Source organism: Phycomyces blakesleeanus (assembly GCF_001638985.1).
Source record: "Phycomyces blakesleeanus NRRL 1555(-) unplaced genomic scaffold PHYBLscaffold_16, whole genome shotgun sequence".
NCBI lineage: Eukaryota > Fungi > Mucoromycota > Mucoromycetes > Mucorales > Phycomycetaceae > Phycomyces > Phycomyces blakesleeanus.
The window spans coordinates 264,932-284,373 of NW_017265149.1; the positions used below are offsets into that span (position 1 = coordinate 264,932).

At 34.5% G+C, this 19,442-nt stretch overlaps 7 protein-coding genes across 7 annotated transcripts; 5 read left to right on the plus strand and 2 right to left on the minus strand.

The window, feature by feature from the left end:
- Positions 1-1,365: 1,365 nt before the first annotated feature.
- Positions 1,366-2,940, minus strand: PHYBLDRAFT_147680 (hypothetical protein; the record flags this gene model as incomplete). Its single annotated transcript, XM_018431931.1, has 7 exons — positions 1,366-1,428; positions 1,687-1,901; positions 2,019-2,139; positions 2,272-2,466; positions 2,567-2,724; positions 2,854-2,860; positions 2,935-2,940. 7 exons carry the CDS (start codon positions 2,938-2,940, stop codon positions 1,366-1,368), a joined length of 765 nt encoding a protein of 254 aa, XP_018289212.1.
- A 174-nt stretch (positions 2,941-3,114) lies between these two features.
- PHYBLDRAFT_134774 (hypothetical protein) lies at positions 3,115-4,121 on the plus strand. Its single transcript, XM_018429671.1, has 2 exons — positions 3,115-3,270; positions 3,412-4,121. Exons 1-2 carry the CDS (start codon positions 3,150-3,152, stop codon positions 4,026-4,028), a joined length of 738 nt encoding a protein of 245 aa, XP_018289213.1. The 5' UTR covers positions 3,115-3,149; the 3' UTR covers positions 4,029-4,121.
- A 2,548-nt stretch (positions 4,122-6,669) lies between these two features.
- PHYBLDRAFT_159369 (hypothetical protein) lies at positions 6,670-7,535 on the plus strand. Its single transcript, XM_018433975.1, has 2 exons — positions 6,670-7,015; positions 7,212-7,535. Exons 1-2 carry the CDS (start codon positions 6,706-6,708, stop codon positions 7,259-7,261), a joined length of 360 nt encoding a protein of 119 aa, XP_018289214.1. The 5' UTR covers positions 6,670-6,705; the 3' UTR covers positions 7,262-7,535.
- Positions 7,536-7,762: 227 nt separating this feature from the next.
- On the plus strand, positions 7,763-8,476 carry PHYBLDRAFT_170555 (hypothetical protein; the record flags this gene model as incomplete). Its single annotated transcript, XM_018436372.1, has 3 exons — positions 7,763-7,969; positions 8,024-8,381; positions 8,448-8,476. The coding sequence occupies 3 exons, from the start codon at positions 7,763-7,765 to the stop codon at positions 8,474-8,476; spliced, it is 594 nt and encodes a 197-aa protein (XP_018289215.1).
- An 851-nt stretch (positions 8,477-9,327) lies between these two features.
- PHYBLDRAFT_159370 (hypothetical protein) lies at positions 9,328-10,041 on the minus strand. The gene has a single exon (XM_018433976.1). The coding sequence runs from the start codon at positions 10,021-10,023 to the stop codon at positions 9,625-9,627; it is 399 nt and encodes a 132-aa protein (XP_018289216.1). The 5' UTR covers positions 10,024-10,041; the 3' UTR covers positions 9,328-9,624.
- Positions 10,042-10,363: 322 nt separating this feature from the next.
- Positions 10,364-11,204, plus strand: PHYBLDRAFT_159371 (hypothetical protein). Its single transcript, XM_018433977.1, has one exon. It carries the CDS (start codon positions 10,417-10,419, stop codon positions 10,579-10,581), a length of 165 nt encoding a protein of 54 aa, XP_018289217.1. The 5' UTR covers positions 10,364-10,416; the 3' UTR covers positions 10,582-11,204.
- A 3,223-nt stretch (positions 11,205-14,427) lies between these two features.
- On the plus strand, positions 14,428-16,416 carry PHYBLDRAFT_170557 (hypothetical protein; the record flags this gene model as incomplete). The annotated part of the gene is made up of 5 exons (XM_018436373.1): positions 14,428-14,446; positions 15,038-15,131; positions 16,006-16,106; positions 16,186-16,287; positions 16,382-16,416. 5 exons carry the CDS (start codon positions 14,428-14,430, stop codon positions 16,414-16,416), a joined length of 351 nt encoding a protein of 116 aa, XP_018289218.1.
- Positions 16,417-19,442: the final 3,026 nt, after the last annotated feature.

A 19,442-nucleotide genomic window follows, 5' to 3' on the forward strand; every position in this document is an offset into this window, starting at 1 on the left:
GTATATATAAAACAAAGTATATGAGTGTGAAAATGTGCAGTAGTCTTTGATACTCTTTTGTACATAAATGGATTATAAATTATCAATTGGTTAAAATGATAACTTTTTTCTTTATGCTTATATATATATATGATGATAATAGATTATACCTTGTAGAACTGAATTGAATTGAATTGAATTGAATTGAAAAGGACTAGGAGATTTTAACGATGTGTATATATGTATGTGGTTGCATTATTGTTTTTTTTTTTTGATGGTTGGTAATCGCACACTGGAGTTATTCTTCTTATTAAGTAAAAAATGGGACGTGTGGCTAGGTCAATTTGTAATAAAGAAACCCCAAATACACACACTACATATTATACATTATATACTCTATAATATACTATACGTATGTATAGTGATGCAAGGCTTTTTATTACCATTATTGCTATCATTTTTTGGTTAATTTGTAAAGGTATACAAAACTAATGCTTGTGATGATTTGTGGTGGGGAGTAGAGCGGAGTGGAGTAGAGGAAGAAGGGAATAATTGAGACCCAAATCTTGGTCTATTACACATGGAGTATATCTGTTGCCCTGTTTTTATGCCTGTTTTCTTTCTTATTTTTCGTAACGATTAGTATCCATTCCAAAATCTGTCTATTCTTCCCTTTGTATTATATCTTGCTCTTTATATAACGTCTTATTTTTATTTTATTTTTGCTTGTCGGCCAATCGACAGGTTTTGTATTCAAGCACAGTATGGATTGTACGCTTGCTCTGATTTTGTGTGCAGCTTACAAGAATTAACCTTCTTTTTATTACATTACCAAAAAGAAAAGGGTTTGCCGATGGATACATTCCGCATCCACTTTTAGATTCTAGAGTGACGCAACCTCTAAATTTTGTTACACGCTCCACCATATCTCCGCCTTCTCTTTTCCTCTGTCATCGTTATCTTATTATATATTTATTTTATACAACAATCTTAAAGTTGGTGTGGACAGACTAAAAGTTCAAAAAAGGGCAAAAAAAAAGAGCAAAATTGTAAGTCATATAATTGGGCGAGAGTTTTAATTAATCTTGCCCCTTTTTTTTTTGAACTTTTTTTTTTGAACTTTTAGTCTGTCCACACCAATTATTTTTATATTAGTTACCGTAATATTTGGCATCTTGATTAGTCTTTGAAGGTATATTCATTTAGTATGAATAACCTTTCAGAATATCATAGTAGATGTAGGACTTACACCAACTTTTCTTATCGCTGACATGGGCTATAATGGAAGTCTTGTAAGAGTTAGGTCCAATCATTTAATTTGCAGTTTTCTTTATATGGTTTATAACGTTAGTCTTTGGGTAAGTAATTCTTTTTTTAAGAGAAAAATCACTTGCTTGGGCACATGTAATTGTGTAGATTTTCTTGAAGGCAACCATGGGCCTTTTGGGTCTGTAAAATTTAGAAGCAAAATCAGTAAAATATGTTCTATGTTCTGTACTATTTACTTACTTCCATTGCAAATATTTAATGATGACGGCCTCCATATTGCCTTGCTCTTGCTCTTGCTCTTGAAATTGATAGAATGGATGAGGCCAATGTGGTCAGCACTTACATTGTCAATTGGACAATTTTTTTTGAAATTTATTTATTATAATGATGTTGAAGTTATATAGCAATCTTATTAAGACAGCTATCAAATTAATTTACGAAATGTTGGATAGATCCTCTGAGATTTTCAACAGGTACAGCTTTACTAGCTTCAATTATGTGCATAGCAAACGACTCTATACCACTAGACTTGTTACGCTTTATATTTCCTTTTACAATAGCCCAAGATTTTTCGGATTGGATTAAGGTCAGGCAAGTAATGAGGGGAAGGTACACTGGGGTATAATCTCTTTTCATAATTATAGGGTCAATCACTTTAAGGATGTGAGTTGGAGGATAATATATGACAACAAAGTAACCTTTCATTTCAGGACGCTCATCCATAATCATGCTATTGCTTAGAAACTAAGGCTAATGGCCGCCCGTAGTACCTTTAGGAGCAGATAACCTATTCTGAAGCGCCTTTCTCTTCGTAGCCCCTACAATTTCTCTCGTACTCAAGTCAATACCAATAACCAATATGGTGTCAATAGCTGTGAGAGATTCCTCTAGCTAAAGTTGTTGTGATAACGGTTTGGGTTGCCATGCTTAGCCCAGCTGCGACTACAACGCCTATTGATATCAAATCCAGATTCGTCAACAAAGATACAATTGTTCAGATAATCGATAGCATTTTTTTTTAACCCAATAATCAATCCAATTAACACGAGCCTGAAGGGATTCTTCTTTGTTTGTACCAAGAGGATGACGGCTTATATCTTTGATGATTAAATTCCACTCTTCACTCATGACCTCGGCTACCCTTGATTTCTTTATTTGTAGACTGATAAAGTTTGTAGTCAAATTATCTACTGTGTCCTGAATAGTTGCAGAAGCATCCTAATAAGTTTCTCTAATTTTCTAATATATACCATATCGCTTTCAATCAATAATTTAAACGTTATATTGAAGAGCTTGTTCTTTTTTTTCTAGGAGCAACCTTTCCCATCACAGCGGCATTCATAGTTGTCCATTCAAGTTGAACATCGTTCTTAATACATTTCTGAAGATCAGTCCAAATTTTCGAACGAAATGGCGTTCCGTCAACAAAGGTAGGTGCTTGCTGATCTCTATAATCAATAATGTTTCCATTACCGTCTTTATAAAAAAAAATAGATCTCAAAGGTGACCAAATAAATTGACCAACTGATTTTCGGAAAGGTGACCAAGCGAAGATTAAACAAATGACCAATTGAGGTTCAAAAAGGTGATCAATTATTATTTTACCGTCCGACTAGTGTTTTCAAAAAAGTGTCCAATTGGCGGTAGAAGCACTGTATATATTATACGTACAAGATACATACATACAAACATACATATATATATATATATATATATATATATAGTAGATATATATCTTTTTAGTGTTTTTTATTTATTTATTTATTTTTATTTTATTTTTTATTTTTTATTTTTTTGGCAGACACAAAAAAATATATATATATAAAATAAATAAATAGAGAGTTCAATCTTTATCACACAAGACAAGATCTTTGGACGCCATCACAATCGTCATCTCTTTCATGTCCAAGAAATACAGTATCAAACGAAAGGCAACCAAGACACCTCTAGAAGCATGTTTCCCTGAAATCCAGCCTGCAGGAAGCTGGGAGATTCCAAGAAAAATATTCCATTATTCAATAGGTACTATAACAAACCCCAAACATATCTATCTGTCTACCTATTTGTCTATGTATACACAACAAATATTCTAACTATTTTTATATGTGTGTATGATACACTTGTTAAATTAATAACAATAATAATAAAAAAAAAACCAAAAAGGATTCTGTGTATATTATCTATATAACTCTGGTTATGACACAACAGATATCTATCCTTCACTGACAGCAGGGTTCGCTGTGGTGGTTACGGCAGAAGTACTTCGGTTCTCTTTTGACTGGTTCAATAGAATCTACTGCAAGCTACTGGGCCCTCTGATGCGCAAGACAGAGGTCAGCACACGGCTCAACGGAGTTGTCTACTACCTGGCCGGCTGCGTTATCGTGCTCTGGGCATTCCCCAAGGACATTGCGTCGCTGTCGATCATCTATCTGTCCTGGACTGACCCGACCGCAAGTATCTGCGGCCGTCTCTGGGGAAACAAGACTCCAAGATACGGAAATAAATCCTTGGCAGGTACTCTTGGTGCAGTAGTCACGGGATCACTGGTCACATATGGCTTTTTTGGTCCCTTTGGTCTGGCTGGTGGATCACCATCGTTTGACAACCGGCTCAGTTCAATTGGTCTGCCACTCCTCTCGGTCTATGGAGGTCTGGTTGCCGGTCTGTCCGAAGGTATCGGTGGTGTTCTGGGTGTCGATGACAATCTCACCATTCCTGTCTTGAGTGGCATATTTTTGTGGGTTCCTTTGGTTGGTCTTGGATTAGGCAGGTCATAATTATTCTTATACTTGTAGTTGTACTTGTACTTAATTTTTCTTTACCGTTCTTACACTATTATTATTATTTTATTATTAATTATTTAAAAAGAGATGATATTATTAATACTTATTACTATTAATATTGCTGTTGCTGTTTTTGTTGCTGTTTTTGTTCTTTCACTATGGGAAAAAGGTGGTCTTTTTTGAATTTGTGACTTCATTTTTGGCCTATAATAATCAAAAAATCACCAAAAATCCAAGTTGAAACAAGAAAATCTTTGTTCTTTGAAATGGTTGATAAAAAGCAAATGAATCGCTTAAAATTAAATCTCAGGAGGGACAAATGTCCATTCTAATTAAACATCTTACATTTTTGGTAAATATATATTGGAATTGAGAAATATTGGATGTCAGAAATAAAAAAAAAAGAAAATATCTAAACTTTCTGCTGCTTGGATAAAATTTGTTAAGACAATTTGAAAAAAAAAGAAAAATTTATTACAAAAAAAAAAAAACAAATTATATATCACTTAAGGCACCAAGTGTCAATTTTGGGCCACGTTTAAGGCTAGGCCAAATGATGTAATGGCTACCATTGACATTTGATGGCACCAAGCCAACCAACTCTACAATGTCACTGGCATGAATCACTATAGTCTTCGGCTTTACTACAGATGTAATAGGCAATCCATTTTTCAAATGCACACTATATATGGTTATGAGAGCTAGTGGCCATCTCTTCGAGTTGTGTACATGTTGGAAGAATATAACCACCTTTCCGAAGAAATGCTTATATCCTGGACGGTAAGAGCGGGATCTTCTGGAGTTCATGTCCACTTGTAGCTGCACATGAACATGACATGCCTCTCTTGTAGAACTTTGGTTGAATGCAGCGTCAATAACACAACCATTAAGATAGGCCTTGCGGCTTGTCTTTATGGAAGGCTCAAGCATACTAAATTCTTCCCCCTTCAAATCATAAAACGTTTTAAGAAGCAATGAAAGATGAGATCTATCTTCAAAGCTATCGAAAATTGTTAAATTCTTCAAAGGCCCCCAGAACTCAATCTCACACTCAGCATTGGCAGGATCACCTCCTTCTGTAACAGGCCACCCATCGGTATATGCACTGTAAACTAGAAGGTTAGCTGGTGGAGTTTTTGTGTTTGCAACGGTTGTCAGTTCCGCTACACGCCGGGATTGCGCCAGTCTGATCATGATGTTTCCAGCATTGACACTGACTTGGGAGTTACTCTTGATGGACCTGGAGTACTCACCAATGGCTCTTTCCACGGATCGTGTGCTATATGCTCTTGGCGGGCCATATAGATCAATCATCTGAGGATAATGCTGAATAATGTGCTGGTTAATTGTGAACACGCCAATGTCAATATCTGCTGTAGAAAGAAGACTCTCTAGGAATAAGTTCCATTCTACAAGATTACTAAGAAAAAAGGTAAAAGTAAATTACTATGAAAAATGAAATAAAATATGGCATTAAACATACCTTCTTATCGAGGTTTGATCCTCTGCTGATAACTCCCAGCTCATGAGTAAATTGCATGTTTGAACCAGGCCAAGTAATGCATTTCGGGCAACCAAGTCCTGGACACGCTCTGCAACCAACGTGGGGACAACAAAGAGTAAAAAGTCTGCCCAATCCACAGCTCTAAAGAAACTGGCATTCTTTGTCACATCTCTCCAGGCACCATGCAACGATGTAGGGATTGTGGATTTTGCGGCTACCATTGCAGCACCAATCTCCCTTTGAGTGGCAAGAGAAAGACATAGAGGATGCTTGATTCCATACTTTCCGCGTACAAGTCCCCATACCTGTTTACCGATTCCGTGGCACAGACCATGCATCTCGTCTAACGCGAAAAAAAACGGGCCAGAGAATGTTTCCATTGAGGCTAACGGTGACTGACCATTGAGCCCCTTTCTGTCTTCACTGCTTGCCAGATTGTAGTTCCTGAAACTCTCCAGTGAGCGCGTCTGGGTTCCAGGCAACATGCGGAAGTACTGGCCATGTTTAGGAGTTTGGCCCACTACGTGACAAATACGACAGCCATTCTTACTCGTGTGGCCAACATGGCATGCCAGCTTTGCCAGAGCTGGAATATCGCCAGTGGCCATGAGGACATGTACCTTTGCCCTGATCGTTGTCGTCGGTGTCTTTACTTCCATGCCTTCTGTCTGGAGCAAACGGAGATCTCTCAGCGTTGGCTCAAGAAAAGACCAGATGTCACTGGGACCAGTGCAACCAGGAAGCATTGCTATTTGGATCATCCTGTTTTTCTCATAACGGATCGTCGGATTCAAGTTTAAGACAGTTGCATGAACAATGGTTACTGATCCAGGTACATTGTGTGGGTTGAACCCGTCCATGGACAACGAAATCGCAATATCGTTTTCACCAGAAAACAGATGCTTCATGGATTGGTATACATGACCATCGAAAACATCTGCTTTCTGCCCGTCTTGGCTGGATTGGTGGTTATGACGATAGAGCATTTCAGCCCTGGTCTTGTCATCAGCCAAGCACAAAGCAAGCTGTCTGGCCAAAGGAAGCTGTACGATCGATCTCACAGGAACCCTGGTGTCACTTTCGCTAGTTTGGCCATTTTTGTATCTTGCTTCACCGCATTTTACGCATGCGATATCATTCTCGTTGTTGAACTGCATACAACCTCTGATGCAAATGTCGTATCCGTCTGCTTTGATACCCGAGAAGCGCTCAAGAAGCTTGTTTCCAAGGTGTGGGCTGCATGCTCGGTACGTAATATTGATAGAACAATCAAGGATCTGGTTGAAGTGTTCTACAATCTTTTCGTGGGCTCGACGAGAAATTCCGAACTCTTGGATCAACTGCATGAACGCGAGATTCTTTTTATCATCGTTGCTGGGAACAGGAAGAGGCTGGCTAAAATCAAAGACTAGCGAGGGTGTGGTGCCTTCAATTTCGTCAATGACATTCTCGCATTCTTCTCCAAAATCGTACTATAGTAAGATAAACAACAATAAGTATGATTATCATAATATATGTATTTATGTATCTCACCATGGACTCATCATCTTCAGTACTGTCAATGATATCCATATCCTCACTACTGCTTGTGTTGATGTTTTCTCTGTTTGTTTATCAAAGTATACAGCTAATTAATATACTGTCTATCGTTTTGTGTTTTTGCTTTTGATAAGCTTACCCAAAAGCCAAGTTAGGAACCATTGCTGATGTAAACTGGCTTTGATCAGGAAGAGAGACAGTTTGGGAAACTTCGCCATTGGCAAGTAATTCTGCCCTATTTGTCATGCATCGTTCGAGACATCTTTTATATGTTCGACTGTTATTAAAGGTCGACTTGCAAGTACGGCATTGGTAACGAGGGGCTTTTGTAATTTTGGACATGTTTGAGGTAGGTAAAAAAAAAACTTTGTTATATAAGTAAGAATAGAATTAATTACTTTCTGAATGTATAGCTTTATACTTAATTATATAAAGACAATGATGTTATATGCATTCTGAATATATGCTCGGGATCTTAAAGAAGTATCTGTATGTCATCAGTGAAGTTACTAGATCAATGTTTCTTCAGGAGTAACCAATAGATTTGTACAGATAATTTGAAACTAATAATTTGAAGCTAAAAAATTGAAGCTAAAGATTTGAAACTAATAATAGTTTCTGGTAAAAAATTTTCTCTTTCTTTCTTTTTCTATAACAAACACGTAACTGATTTTTTCTTACAATTATGAACAATACAGACAATACAGTGATTCAGTTGCTTCAAGGAATACAAGCGGCACTTATTTCCCTAAAGAGTGGTCAAGAAGCATTGCTAGGCCGTCAAGAAGCATTAGAAAAAAGACAAGATGCGATGCAACTTCAAATGACAAGTTTTTACAATGAATTTAAAGATCGGGAATTTCCAGATAGAACTATTGTAACCTCTACCAGTGTAAGCAAATACTATAACAACTAAAGTCCTTTCAATTAATGTCAAACATAATAGACTCTTACTGGCATCATTCCAAGACCCGTATCAAAAATCAACGATATAACTTTAAAGCATATATACAAGATGATAACAGACGATCTTAGAATAGAATTGACCGAGGAAACCAAGAGAATTGTTAACACATGTACCAAGGTCATATGTGATCAACTGGCAGCTCTTCCATCTGTTCAGGATCTTGGAACAAACCCTGGCTGGTCATTGCTTCCTCAAGAGGATAAAAACAGGCTGTGTATCAATCATTCCATCATACTCAGAGACAATGGAATCGATTTTACCAGATGCCACAGAAACTGGGCATCAATTGCAAGGGTTAGCCAGCTCTGGAGAGGGCGTAAGAAGCGAGAATACTCTGGTAAGTTCATATCTGGTAGGTACAATAAATTGTGTAATTAATGTGAGAATATGTAATAATCTGAAGGAATTTTAGCCAGTACGATTCATGAATAAAATATTATTTCTATTATAACAACCAATAAAAACATTTTTAAATAATGATCTTCTATGAAATAAATTTTTTTTGCCCAATTAAAACTGTGAATGAATCAGAATATATATATGAGAACCAATTGAGAGAATGCTTTTGTTTAAATGACCAATACTATCAATGTGTATACTGCAATAAAGTTTATATTATCCAATTAAAAGTAGCAGTATAACGAAAGTATTTTATGAGTGACAATACAAAGATTCTTTTTTTCCATCTATACCAATAAGAAAGCTCTTTTTTATTTTCTTTCTACCAATAGAACGAGAAGAATAATACATAAATTTAAATATCGGGATATGAATAAAACCTAACATCCATCAGTCAACGGAGATCTAATTATATTTCCAAAAATAGGGATGGTCTTTTTGCTGGTTTTACCAAAACTGCCACCCAAAAGACCACCTAAAATACCACCTAAAAGACCACCAAAAAGACCACTTTTTTTCCCGTAGTGTTTGTTTTTTGTTCTTTACACACATACACATACACACAAGAATAAATGTATATGATATATGGTTTCTCTTATACAATCACACTATATCACACTATATTGCATTACATAACACTATATAGATTTATAATATCATATATATATATATATATACTTATTTTGGATGCTTGTGTTTCTCTCTTTCTCTCTATGTATTTATATATGTATATGTATATTTGAATTTGAATTTGTATTTGTATTTGTATTTTTATTTGGTCAAATAAAGAGAAGAAAATCATAAAGCTTTTTTTTTTTTTGGGGGGGGGGGGGAGAAGAGGTGTATAAAAAAAGTGTGTAAAGTGAGTAGTTTTTGAGTTTTTTGAATTTTGTGCATTTTGTGCATTTCTGTGCATTTTTGTGCATTTTTGTGCATTTTAGGGAATTTTGTGAGTTTTGTAGGAGTGAGAAAAAAAAAAGTTGAGAGGTTGTTTTGTAAAAGGCCAATAAAGGGGATGGTAGAGATATAAAATAGGGAAAAATAATAAGAAAACAATAACTTTTTTTTTGGATCATTTTTGTGTGTGAGTGTAAGAGAAGAAGAGGAGGAGGAGGAATATAGAGAAAGGTTGAAATATATATATATATATATATATATATATAAGGATGGTCAGTTCAGAATTATTTTGGGATACTGACTAGAGAGGGAAAGGGAAAAGGATTCAGACGAGGTTCATCCAAATCTTGATTTTGCTGTTGCTTTTGTGGTTGTGTAGGAGCCTCGGTGTCTTCCATGTAAAAAGGCACATCGTCATCCACTCCAGAAAAGGGCATAAAGGATGACTCTGGCATCCTGTCCTGCAGTTTAGGACGACTACTTCCACTACTACTACTACTATTATTATTATTATTATTATTATTGATATTGATATTATTACTATTACTATTACTATTAGTGTTGTTGCTGCTATTGTCCTGAAGCAATGAGAGCTTTGAAGTGCCAGCACCGGGAATATTGATTGCAGAAGATGGTTCATTATCAGCCCCATATTGTCCAAACAGAGACATGCTCCATGACATTGATTGATGTTGCTGCTGTTGTTGCTGTTGCTGATGCTGATGATGGTGATTTGGCTGCTGTTGTCTTGGCAACATAAGATGTTCAAATGGAGATGAATGCCCACCTCCACCTCCACCAACAATAACGTCAACCGGCTGGGTTGCTAATGGTGACCGGTAACCATGCAGTAGTTCAGAACCCGACCTATCTTCTTCTGGCCCGAGCGGGAAACCGTCAAGGTAGGAGCGGAAGGATGTTGCTTGCTGACGAGACCGTCGTTGTTGCAGTTCTGTAGGTGTCAGTAGCTCATTGAGGGACGAAGGGAGCATGGCATCATTTAGGTCAGAACTGTCCTGGAAATCATCATCAAATTCATCAGAATTGTGGTAATACAACGAATTGCCGGGTACATCATGGTACCGTTGCTGCTGCTGTTGCTGTTGTTGCTGTTGTTGCTGCTGCTTTTGTTGTTGTTGTTGTTGTTGTTGTTGCTGTTGTTGTTGAAGTTGAATTTGCTGCTGATGTTGGAGATGTTGTTGGTTAAATTCGGATATACTGTGGAGTGGAGAAAGGGTTGAGGTCTTGTTTAATGAACTCGAGAGCATGCTCGGATTACTAGATGAATAGGCACCAAACATAGGACGGCCAAAAGACGAAGGCGTTGGATCAGCTGGTTCGCGTGAAGAAGAGGTGCGCAGCCCACTGATAAGCGGATCCATTGAAAAGACCGGAAGCTTTGGTCGCCGCTGATCATCAACTGGCAGGAAACCAGACTGGGACGGGGCCGAAGACGCAAATGGATCCCCTCTTCTGGAAAAGTGCAAAAATGCACGGCCGTCTACTAACGAAGGCGAGGAAGACAAAGATGGGTCCTTGTCGAGAAAGCCGTTTGCCCGTCCATAATTATAATCCAGGACCGACGAGCGCCCTTGGTGAGAGAGGGAGAGAGGGAGCGGGAGTGGGAGCGGAGGAGGAGGAGGCGAACGCACATCAAAACGGCCGTCCTGACCAGAGTTTGACAAACCAGAGGATATAGTTCTATTATTGATGTTGATATTGCTGCTGCCGTTGATATTACTATTGATGTTGCTGTTGTTGTTATTGTTGTTGCTGCTATTGCCGTTGCTGTTGCTGTTGTTTCCATTCCCGTTTCCGTTCATATTTCCGTTCCCATTCTTTGTACCTGAGGAAGAATAAAGTGACATGGTGTGCAAAAGTGCACACTTGGTCCCGAATTTGCAATTTCCTTTAATAAAATACTTGCACACAGAGGAGCCAGAAGCGGGGTCTGCATTGTGTGAAAAGATGCAATTGGCACCTGCGGTACATGTGCCTTGTTTAAAGAACTTGCAAGGTACATGAGAGAGGTTTGAAGCTAGAATTGAAATGAGATAATAATAAATAAATAAATAAACAGGTTGACATGGACATTTATTAATATTTTTTTAATAATATTTGATAGTAAAATGTATATATAAATATAACAAGATAAAATTTCGTATATTATGTATATATAATATATAATATAATATAAAATAATATAAAATAATATAAAATAAAATAAACTTACTCTTAGAGTGCCCTCCTCCTCCATTGGTCTGAGATACTCGAGTTGGTTGGGGAGGAGTCGGGGGAGATGCTGGTGAGTCGCTGAATGCGTTTTGCTGACTGCGAGAGTGTTTGAGAGGAAAAGGCGGGAGACGAGAAGGTGAACTTCTGGAGAGCTGATTGAGGTCCAGACGATCGAGATTATCCAGGTCAGACATCAGAGATGGTTGCTCTGTCATTACTGATGATGCAAGATGAAGGGCAATAAGTAACAAGAGAAGAAGAGGAGGAAGAAGAAGAAGAAAGAGGGGGAAGAGAGTTACGAGTGAGGACGGACTAGACTAGCAAAGTAAGTTACAAGAGATAGGCATACGCAGAGTAAAGTTGAAAAATAGGGGAGAAGTAAAGAGCGAGTGAATAGCAGGTGTATATATATATATATTATATGTGTATGTAGAGTTTATGAGGGAGAAAGAGAGAGAAAAGAGAGAGAAATGAAATAGAGTGAGTAGAGCGAGCAAGCGAGAGAAAGAAAGAAAAATAAGGGGAAAGAGGAGTTATTTGTACAGCACAAAAGCAACACAGGAGCTTTTTTTATTATTATTATTATTTATTTATTTTATTACTTTATTATTCCTCACACAAACCAAAAGTCATGCGTTTTGTCTGTGTCTGTGTCTGTATGTCTGTATGCCTGTATGCCTGTATGCCTGTGTGCCTGTGTGCCTGTGTGCCTGTGGTGGTATAGGCATAGGTATAGGTATAATGTAGTTTATTGTAGTCTAATGTAATGTAGTCTTGCTATTACTTATATACTTTATCTACACGAAATAATAATAATAGTAGTAATAGTAAGAAAAGATAGATTCAATCATGTACGTATTTTTATATACAAAATGCTCAGCCAATCAAATCGCAAGTAAAGTAGAAAGATAATTAGCCCATCTTGATAAATCGATAATAACAACGTATATATATATATATATCTGTGTGTGTGTAATGAATGGTTTTAACTTTCAAGAAGTACACCCAGGTTCGTTAAGCCAAGAGTCTAACTACTCTAGTAATGAACTCCAAACCTGATTCTTGACCTGAGTCTTGATCTCTCTTTTATGTGCAGTGTATGTATAAAGTACAAGTTTTGAGTGGCGATTGCTTACCCCGGAAAATGCTGCGCTTTCCTTGGTTATTATCCAGCTATTAATGTTTCTATCCACTATTTACAATTACTATCACTATTGAATGACATCTTATTTATTTATTTTTAATTTAATTTCTCTCTTTGTTTCTTTACTGTCTTGACCCTATGGATCTAATAACTTTATAATATCACTACCTATTTTCCACTCTCTTTAAAAAACACTAGGCAAAAAGGGGAAAAAATATCAATGGTTTAACAGTAGTTTTATTGAAATAAATCAAAAATAGAATATCATAAGCACAATGTCTTGACTGGAAAGTCTACCGACACAATAAGGTGTTTTTTTTTCTCCTGGTAAAAATTGAGCGATATTTATCATTAATCTACATAGGAACTACTTCAGATAATCAAACAAGACACTCTGAATTTTATCTTGAGAATAAGAGTAGACCAATTCTTTGCTTTGTTTTATATGGATTCTGGGTCTGGCACTAAAGGGGCTATATATATATACATGTGTGTGTGTGTAAAGGGGCGTATTAATGTTTCACAGAACACTACAGTGCTTCGGTGTATTGTACTCTTTTGTCAGAAGCACTTGAAAATCTAATCTTGCGCGGCACAGGGTAAATGCCACAGAACTTCCTTTATATATATAATATATAAATGACTTTCTTCCCGGGTCGGCTTACTGTGGCGCTAGATTCGAAATGACAATAGTCTACATCTTAATTTGTTTTTCTCAGTGAGTTTAAGATGTATATCAAAATAATGCGATTTAATCAACCATTGTTGTACATCTTTGTTGACAATAAGCAACAACAACAATATTATTGCTATTGATAGGCTGTAATTATGAGTGTGCATTCAAATCACAGCCCACAAAAGTCTGAATTACTTTATATATAAATTATCTGTATCTATGTATGTATTTAATTTTAATTAAGAAAGAAAGAAAAATAAACAATCTTTTGACTGTGTGTAGTAGATAAGCGAAAGAAGGTTGTTCTTTGTTTGAATTACATAAATGAAAATAGCTTATATATTTTGTACTTTTTTTTTTCAATCACAAAAAAATACTACTTGTTTTATTGTTAAACAGCTATATACACACACCAAAAATTGTATATATGTTTATTGTAAAATAATGATAAAGAATAGGGGGAGGAAGGGGCGTTGAAAAAGAAGAGAGAAAAAGAAATAAAGGTTGGAATCCAAATAGAAACGTTTGATGTTTTATCCGTCCTTTAGTTTGGTGTCTAGATTCCTTTAACTTTGCTTGGCTTGGATAATTACTACTTTATGAAATTATCCTTTTGAGGCTTTTTGTTTATTATTTATTATTTCAATAAAAAGGTGTGCTCAATACCTATATAAAATATATTACCCTATTTTAATTTAGTTATTCTTCTTGCTCTTGGGCCAAGAGATATTAAAGTATCTGACGTCAAGTATAAAAATAAATAAAAAAAATAAAAAAAAAAAGATGTTGTAGTCATTTGTGGGTACAGAACACTCTAGAATTAGATTTCAAGTGTAACAGAACACTGGCGGTGTTGAAGAACAAGAACAAGGACAAGCACAATATATAAATAAATCGAAAAGAAGAAAAAGCCACGACCAAAAGAATCATAAGAAGAAGAAGAAGAAGAAGAAGAAGTAGTAATGGAAGATTGGGAGCTGATATCCCTACACATGAATAATGATAATGATGATAATAATAATTTATTTTTTTATGCTTAAAACTAATCTTGGTGAGATGAGGCTTCTGGCCCACATGTTTTATTGATACTTATTGTGTCAGGTTCTACAAAAGAAAAGGAAAACCAAAAGAACAGGTTTCCTTGACATTAGTATGAATCGACTCCCTATGCTATTTGATTTTTTTTTAATGAAAATGAATTATGACAAAACCCATACATCTATAAATTTGTATATCTTTACGTACATGTGTATTGAAGTATTTATGCATCTTTTGTACTTATACCTCTGTGCACATATAGCTATATAGCTATATAAACAAAGCAAAAACACCACTGTACAAATTACCAGTGGTATTTTTAGGAGCAAATTAATAAATGAACACACAAACACGCATGTATATTTACATACAGAGAGGCAGGGAGAAAGGGAGAAAGGGAGGGAACCTGCTTACAAATGTACCCCAGAATCACACAATTAAGGTCCTCCTAATACTAAATTAAGTAATGTTCTACAATGAGAGAGTCTTTTATATATATATTGCTTCTGCTTTTGCTTTTGCTTTTGCTTTTGCTTTTGCTTTTTTTGCTTTTAAGCATGACCTTAAAAATAATAATAATAATAATAATAATAATAATAATCAGAAAAACAATATGTAGGATTAGGAAATGCCTACTACATTTGTGGATATAGTCAAAACAGTATCAATCCTGTAAAGATATGCTTTATTTTTCATTGGTAAGAGATATAGTTCTTCGACCTCCCCACATAATCACAGGATAACCCGCATCATCACAGGATAACCCACAGGATATACACGGGATATACACAATGAGCTTATATATTTATTATAAATATTAACAAGTAGCGAATGTATATATGAGAAAGAAACAATAAAAAAAATCAAAATATATATATATATACAATGTAGATTGCTCAAAATTTCTAATCTACTAGACAATTGGTGTGGACAGACTAAAAAAAAATCCAAAATTAATTCAAATGCATATTAGATAAAATTAAAGTGCTCATAGTACCACTTCTTCCATTAGGTAGAAATATTCTAGTTGTTTGTTTCCCAGGTCTTACACCCTGTAGCCCATCTCTCTCACCAAAAGCATAATCCTCTCAATTCAAGTGGCAATTGAAGACGACTAGCCAGTCAAAGTCGTTTGAGTTTTTGTAGAGATATTTCGTCTGTCCACCCCACATTTTGACCCAATTATTTTTGGAAAATTAAAAGCAATATTATCCAATCATATTACTCACAGCAATTGCGCCTTTTTTTTGGAATACCGACGAGTAGTCACGAATTATAACCCATAAAATATTTTGAGCAATATATATATATGTATGATTGAATACAAGAGTTTTATGCAAAAGAAAGAAAAAAGAGCTTGTTTTATAAGACTGATGCTAATAATAATAAAAGGTCTCGGGATGATGATATTTGACCTTGAGATGGCTAATGTGATTAAAAGACAAACTTTAATATGTGCTAATTAAAATTTTGAGAGTGTTCAAAAGAACATGAAGAAACTCTCACAGAATAACAGTTACTTTGATGATATGATTATCTTAGCTATTTATTTGATTGGTTGGTCCCTTACAGCATTTTTGCTAACCATGACAAGATTGACATGTGGGTTGTACAAGTATCTAAAACCATTATCTATGCAATTGTACTTGTGTATATGAAAGAGAAAAGGAGAGGTTAAAGAGGTGTGAATAGCGATCGAGTAACTTCTCGGTGTGTACCTACTATATATTATTATATGTACCAGATTAAAAGTTTTGATCGATGGTAAATATTTGACCTGTGTTACCGATGTATTGATATCTTCTCTTTACTTCTTTAACTATGTACCTCTTTACTATCCTCTCCACCAGTACGGTATGATATATATACCTTGATGGCTGGGAGGATCTGGTATATATATATATATATATATATACATTATTATATACAATATACAATAATTCAATAGTACCGATTCTTTACAGAAAATACTCAAATTTTTGATATTCCAGATCAATAAATTCTATACTCACTTTCTCTTTTCATGCTTCTTTCCTTCTTTCTTTCCTACTCTTTTTTTTTTCTTCTTCTTTTCTTGCTGCACTCAAAAGGTCAATATTTTAATCAGATATTACTGTTACTATCTTGAGTACATCTTAATTATTCATTTATTTCTGTGGAATAAAACTATTATCCAACGTAAATCTTGATACGATCAAAAGAGGACAATGGAGAAAGGAGAAAAAAAAAGATAAAGAGGTATAATAAATGACTAAAAAATAAACAAAACAATAAATGCTTCGTAAGAATTTATTTGGTTTTGGTTTTAAAAGATTGTACAGATGGTCTGGGTAAATGCTGTGCCGGTTATATAAGCATAAAAACCAAAATTAGCTGTTATTTTTGGTTTAACATAAATAAAATCCAATTAAAGACAAAATTTGGGCTGGTTGTGAAAAAGATTTTATTTTCACTTACTTTTTCTTTTCAAAAGCGTGCAAAATGCCATTTATCTGCTATACTTTAACATTAGACAGACGATCGGAGCGTTCAATTTTTTTTTGTGGATATCTATAAATCCTGTCCAGAATTATAGACACATAGACGCACAAACATACATTCAAAACTATGGTTCTTGTGTCTATGAATATTATTTTTTTTCTATATCTGTGATCTTACAGTTAAGATAGACTAACATGGTCAATAAGGAATTGATAGGTAAATAACAGATACCTTATCCTTATGGGGGGGCTGTGTTCATTTATTAGGCAAAAGAGGGTCAATATAATTACAGAGATTGAAACAAAATAAATTGTGGTTGCGGAATATCCCGGTCACCAATTACTTCTTTGTCATTTTGAATTCATTTTTTTTATTTATTTTTTTCGTTTTCAGCCAAAATTTGACACTTATTTTCATTCGTGTAAGGAAGTGATAATAAATCTATCTATAGTTTAAAATCAATGAAAGAACTTTTCCTTTAATTTGAGTGAATATGTGTATATCTAAAAAATCATTCAAGTTTCTTTAGCCGAATGATACAAGATCAATGAAGTAATATTTTTACTAAAATACTATACGATCATTAGTATTCTTATTGTCTCTAGAATTATTTACCATGATCTAATAGATAAAGACTACCAATTATTATGTCAAAAATAAAACAAAACGAAAAGGCCGTACACACCTTTACAGTATCTAAGATAAGTCAAACATACTATAATTTGATAACCCAACTACTTGTCTAGTATGTTTGTCTTGTACTATTAAAAGAAGAGGTATGTTTTGTCTTTTGGGTTAATAAAGTTACTCTGAAGTTGTAAACGTCAAAGTTAGTTCATTGATCTACAACGGGAAAAATATTTGTGCACTAGAAAACTATAGAATAATATATAAATATAATAGCCTTATATGATTGTATTTTGTCAGGGAAACTACGGAATGAATTAGGTTGTAGTGTGGCACATTTTCTTCCATTTTTTTTTGGTTCTTGATTTGCTTTAATAGCAATCTATAAATGATTCAAGACACGATTGGTTTTTGCAGATAGTATGATAAATCCCTGAACAGAATAGACTAACACTAATCTTGGCACTTTTTTTTTGCTACCAAAAAAAAAGCAATCTCTCTATATAGTCCCCAAGTGATTTTTATTATATTTTATACTTTGAATTATTTTCCTAGGGTTCTTATCTGGTATTTATATATACTTTAACTAATAGTACATTTCTCTGAGAAGCACTAACGTGTGTGCTTATCTTTCAAAAAATAAAGAAAGAGACTTGTATACATCTTTAGTTGAACAAAAAATGAGATCAAAGATTGGATATTCAAGTATATCTTTTGAATAATGTTTTTTATTTATTTAAGAGAAAAAAATAAAGTAAAGATAGTAAACAGGGATTAGTTTTGGTGCTTAGTGCTTTAGTGTGGGTAAATAACCTGCAAATGATCTAATGTACTTTTTAAAGGAAAATGAAATACAAGTCTTGTTCTCTTTCTTGGTAGCGTAATATAAAACAGCTAGTACATAAAATTTGAACAATGATAACAGCAACAAAAGTTTAACACCTTAAAGATGTAATTATTCAAGCTTAATTTTTTTTTTAAAATAAAATAAGGTAAAGAGGCTTCATTAAGAGTAATAATAGCAGTAGTAGCACGTTTAAACGCGTGGTCATACATTCTATTCATTTTGTATACTTTGTACACTTTGTACGTCTTGTACGCGTGGTTTAATATAGTTTACTTTAACTTATATATATATATATATATATATATTCAATTAATTAATTATCCATTTCATTCATTTGGTTTACAAGTGGACAAGGCCGGTCGATTGTTATTATTATTATTATTCGTCAAGCCGAGGTCACACCCGGAAAGCAAAGCAAGATCGCGAGATTTCTGATTAAGGAAAGTTAAATATGACAGGATTGTACTCGCTTAATGAATTAGTATTACTTTTTGTGCTGTGCACGTTTTGCATATACACAAGGTTTTTCTTTTCTTTTCTTTTCTTTGATAACATGGCTGAACCCTACACCGATAAAATGAAAATCTCCATATTTGTCCTTTGATTATCCTTTTCTTTGGTACATAGTATCACTATGTAACTTTCATATCTACACATTTCATTTGTAAGTTGTTCAATTGGTTGAGCTATTTCTTTTGTTCTATCTTTCTTTAAAAGTCAAATATAGTACTTTGATGTAAATATAGTACAGGCAGTAAGCACACACCAGCCTTGATCTTTTTTTTTCTGAAGCCAAATGATAATGGTTTATTATTGTTTGATTTAGTCTTGTAAAAAATTGTAAAACTTATGAATAAAATAAAAAGTATTCAGGTGTTATTATGACTATTACTTGTATATAGCCAATTTGTATAATTATGTTTAATAGATAAATGATAGCCAGTTCGGTGTGAGACCTTGAATGCTCAACCAATTAAGAACATATTTACATATATAATTTTTTTTTAAAAAAAAATGCGAGGTTCTTTGGAGTGATATTGCGAGGTATTTCATG

Excerpts from the sequence above, each read along its gene's own strand:
- PHYBLDRAFT_159369 (XM_018433975.1), top strand. The coding sequence starts at position 6,706 with ATGCAAATGTCGTATCCGTCTGCTTTGATACCCGAGAAGCGCTCAAGA. Across the intron at positions 7,016-7,211 it reads TTCTCCAAAATCGTACTATA|CTTACCCAAAAGCCAAGTTA; the intron begins GTAAGATAAACA and ends GCTTTTGATAAG.
- PHYBLDRAFT_159371 (XM_018433977.1), top strand. The coding sequence starts at position 10,417 with ATGGTACCGTTGCTGCTGCTGTTGCTGTTGTTGCTGTTGTTGCTGCTG.
- PHYBLDRAFT_134774 (XM_018429671.1), top strand. The coding sequence starts at position 3,150 with ATGTCCAAGAAATACAGTATCAAACGAAAGGCAACCAAGACACCTCTA. Across the intron at positions 3,271-3,411 it reads AATATTCCATTATTCAATAG|GATTCTGTGTATATTATCTA; the intron begins GTACTATAACAA and ends AAAACCAAAAAG.
- PHYBLDRAFT_159370 (XM_018433976.1), bottom strand. The coding sequence starts at position 10,023 with ATGTCATGGAGCATGTCTCTGTTTGGACAATATGGGGCTGATAATGAA.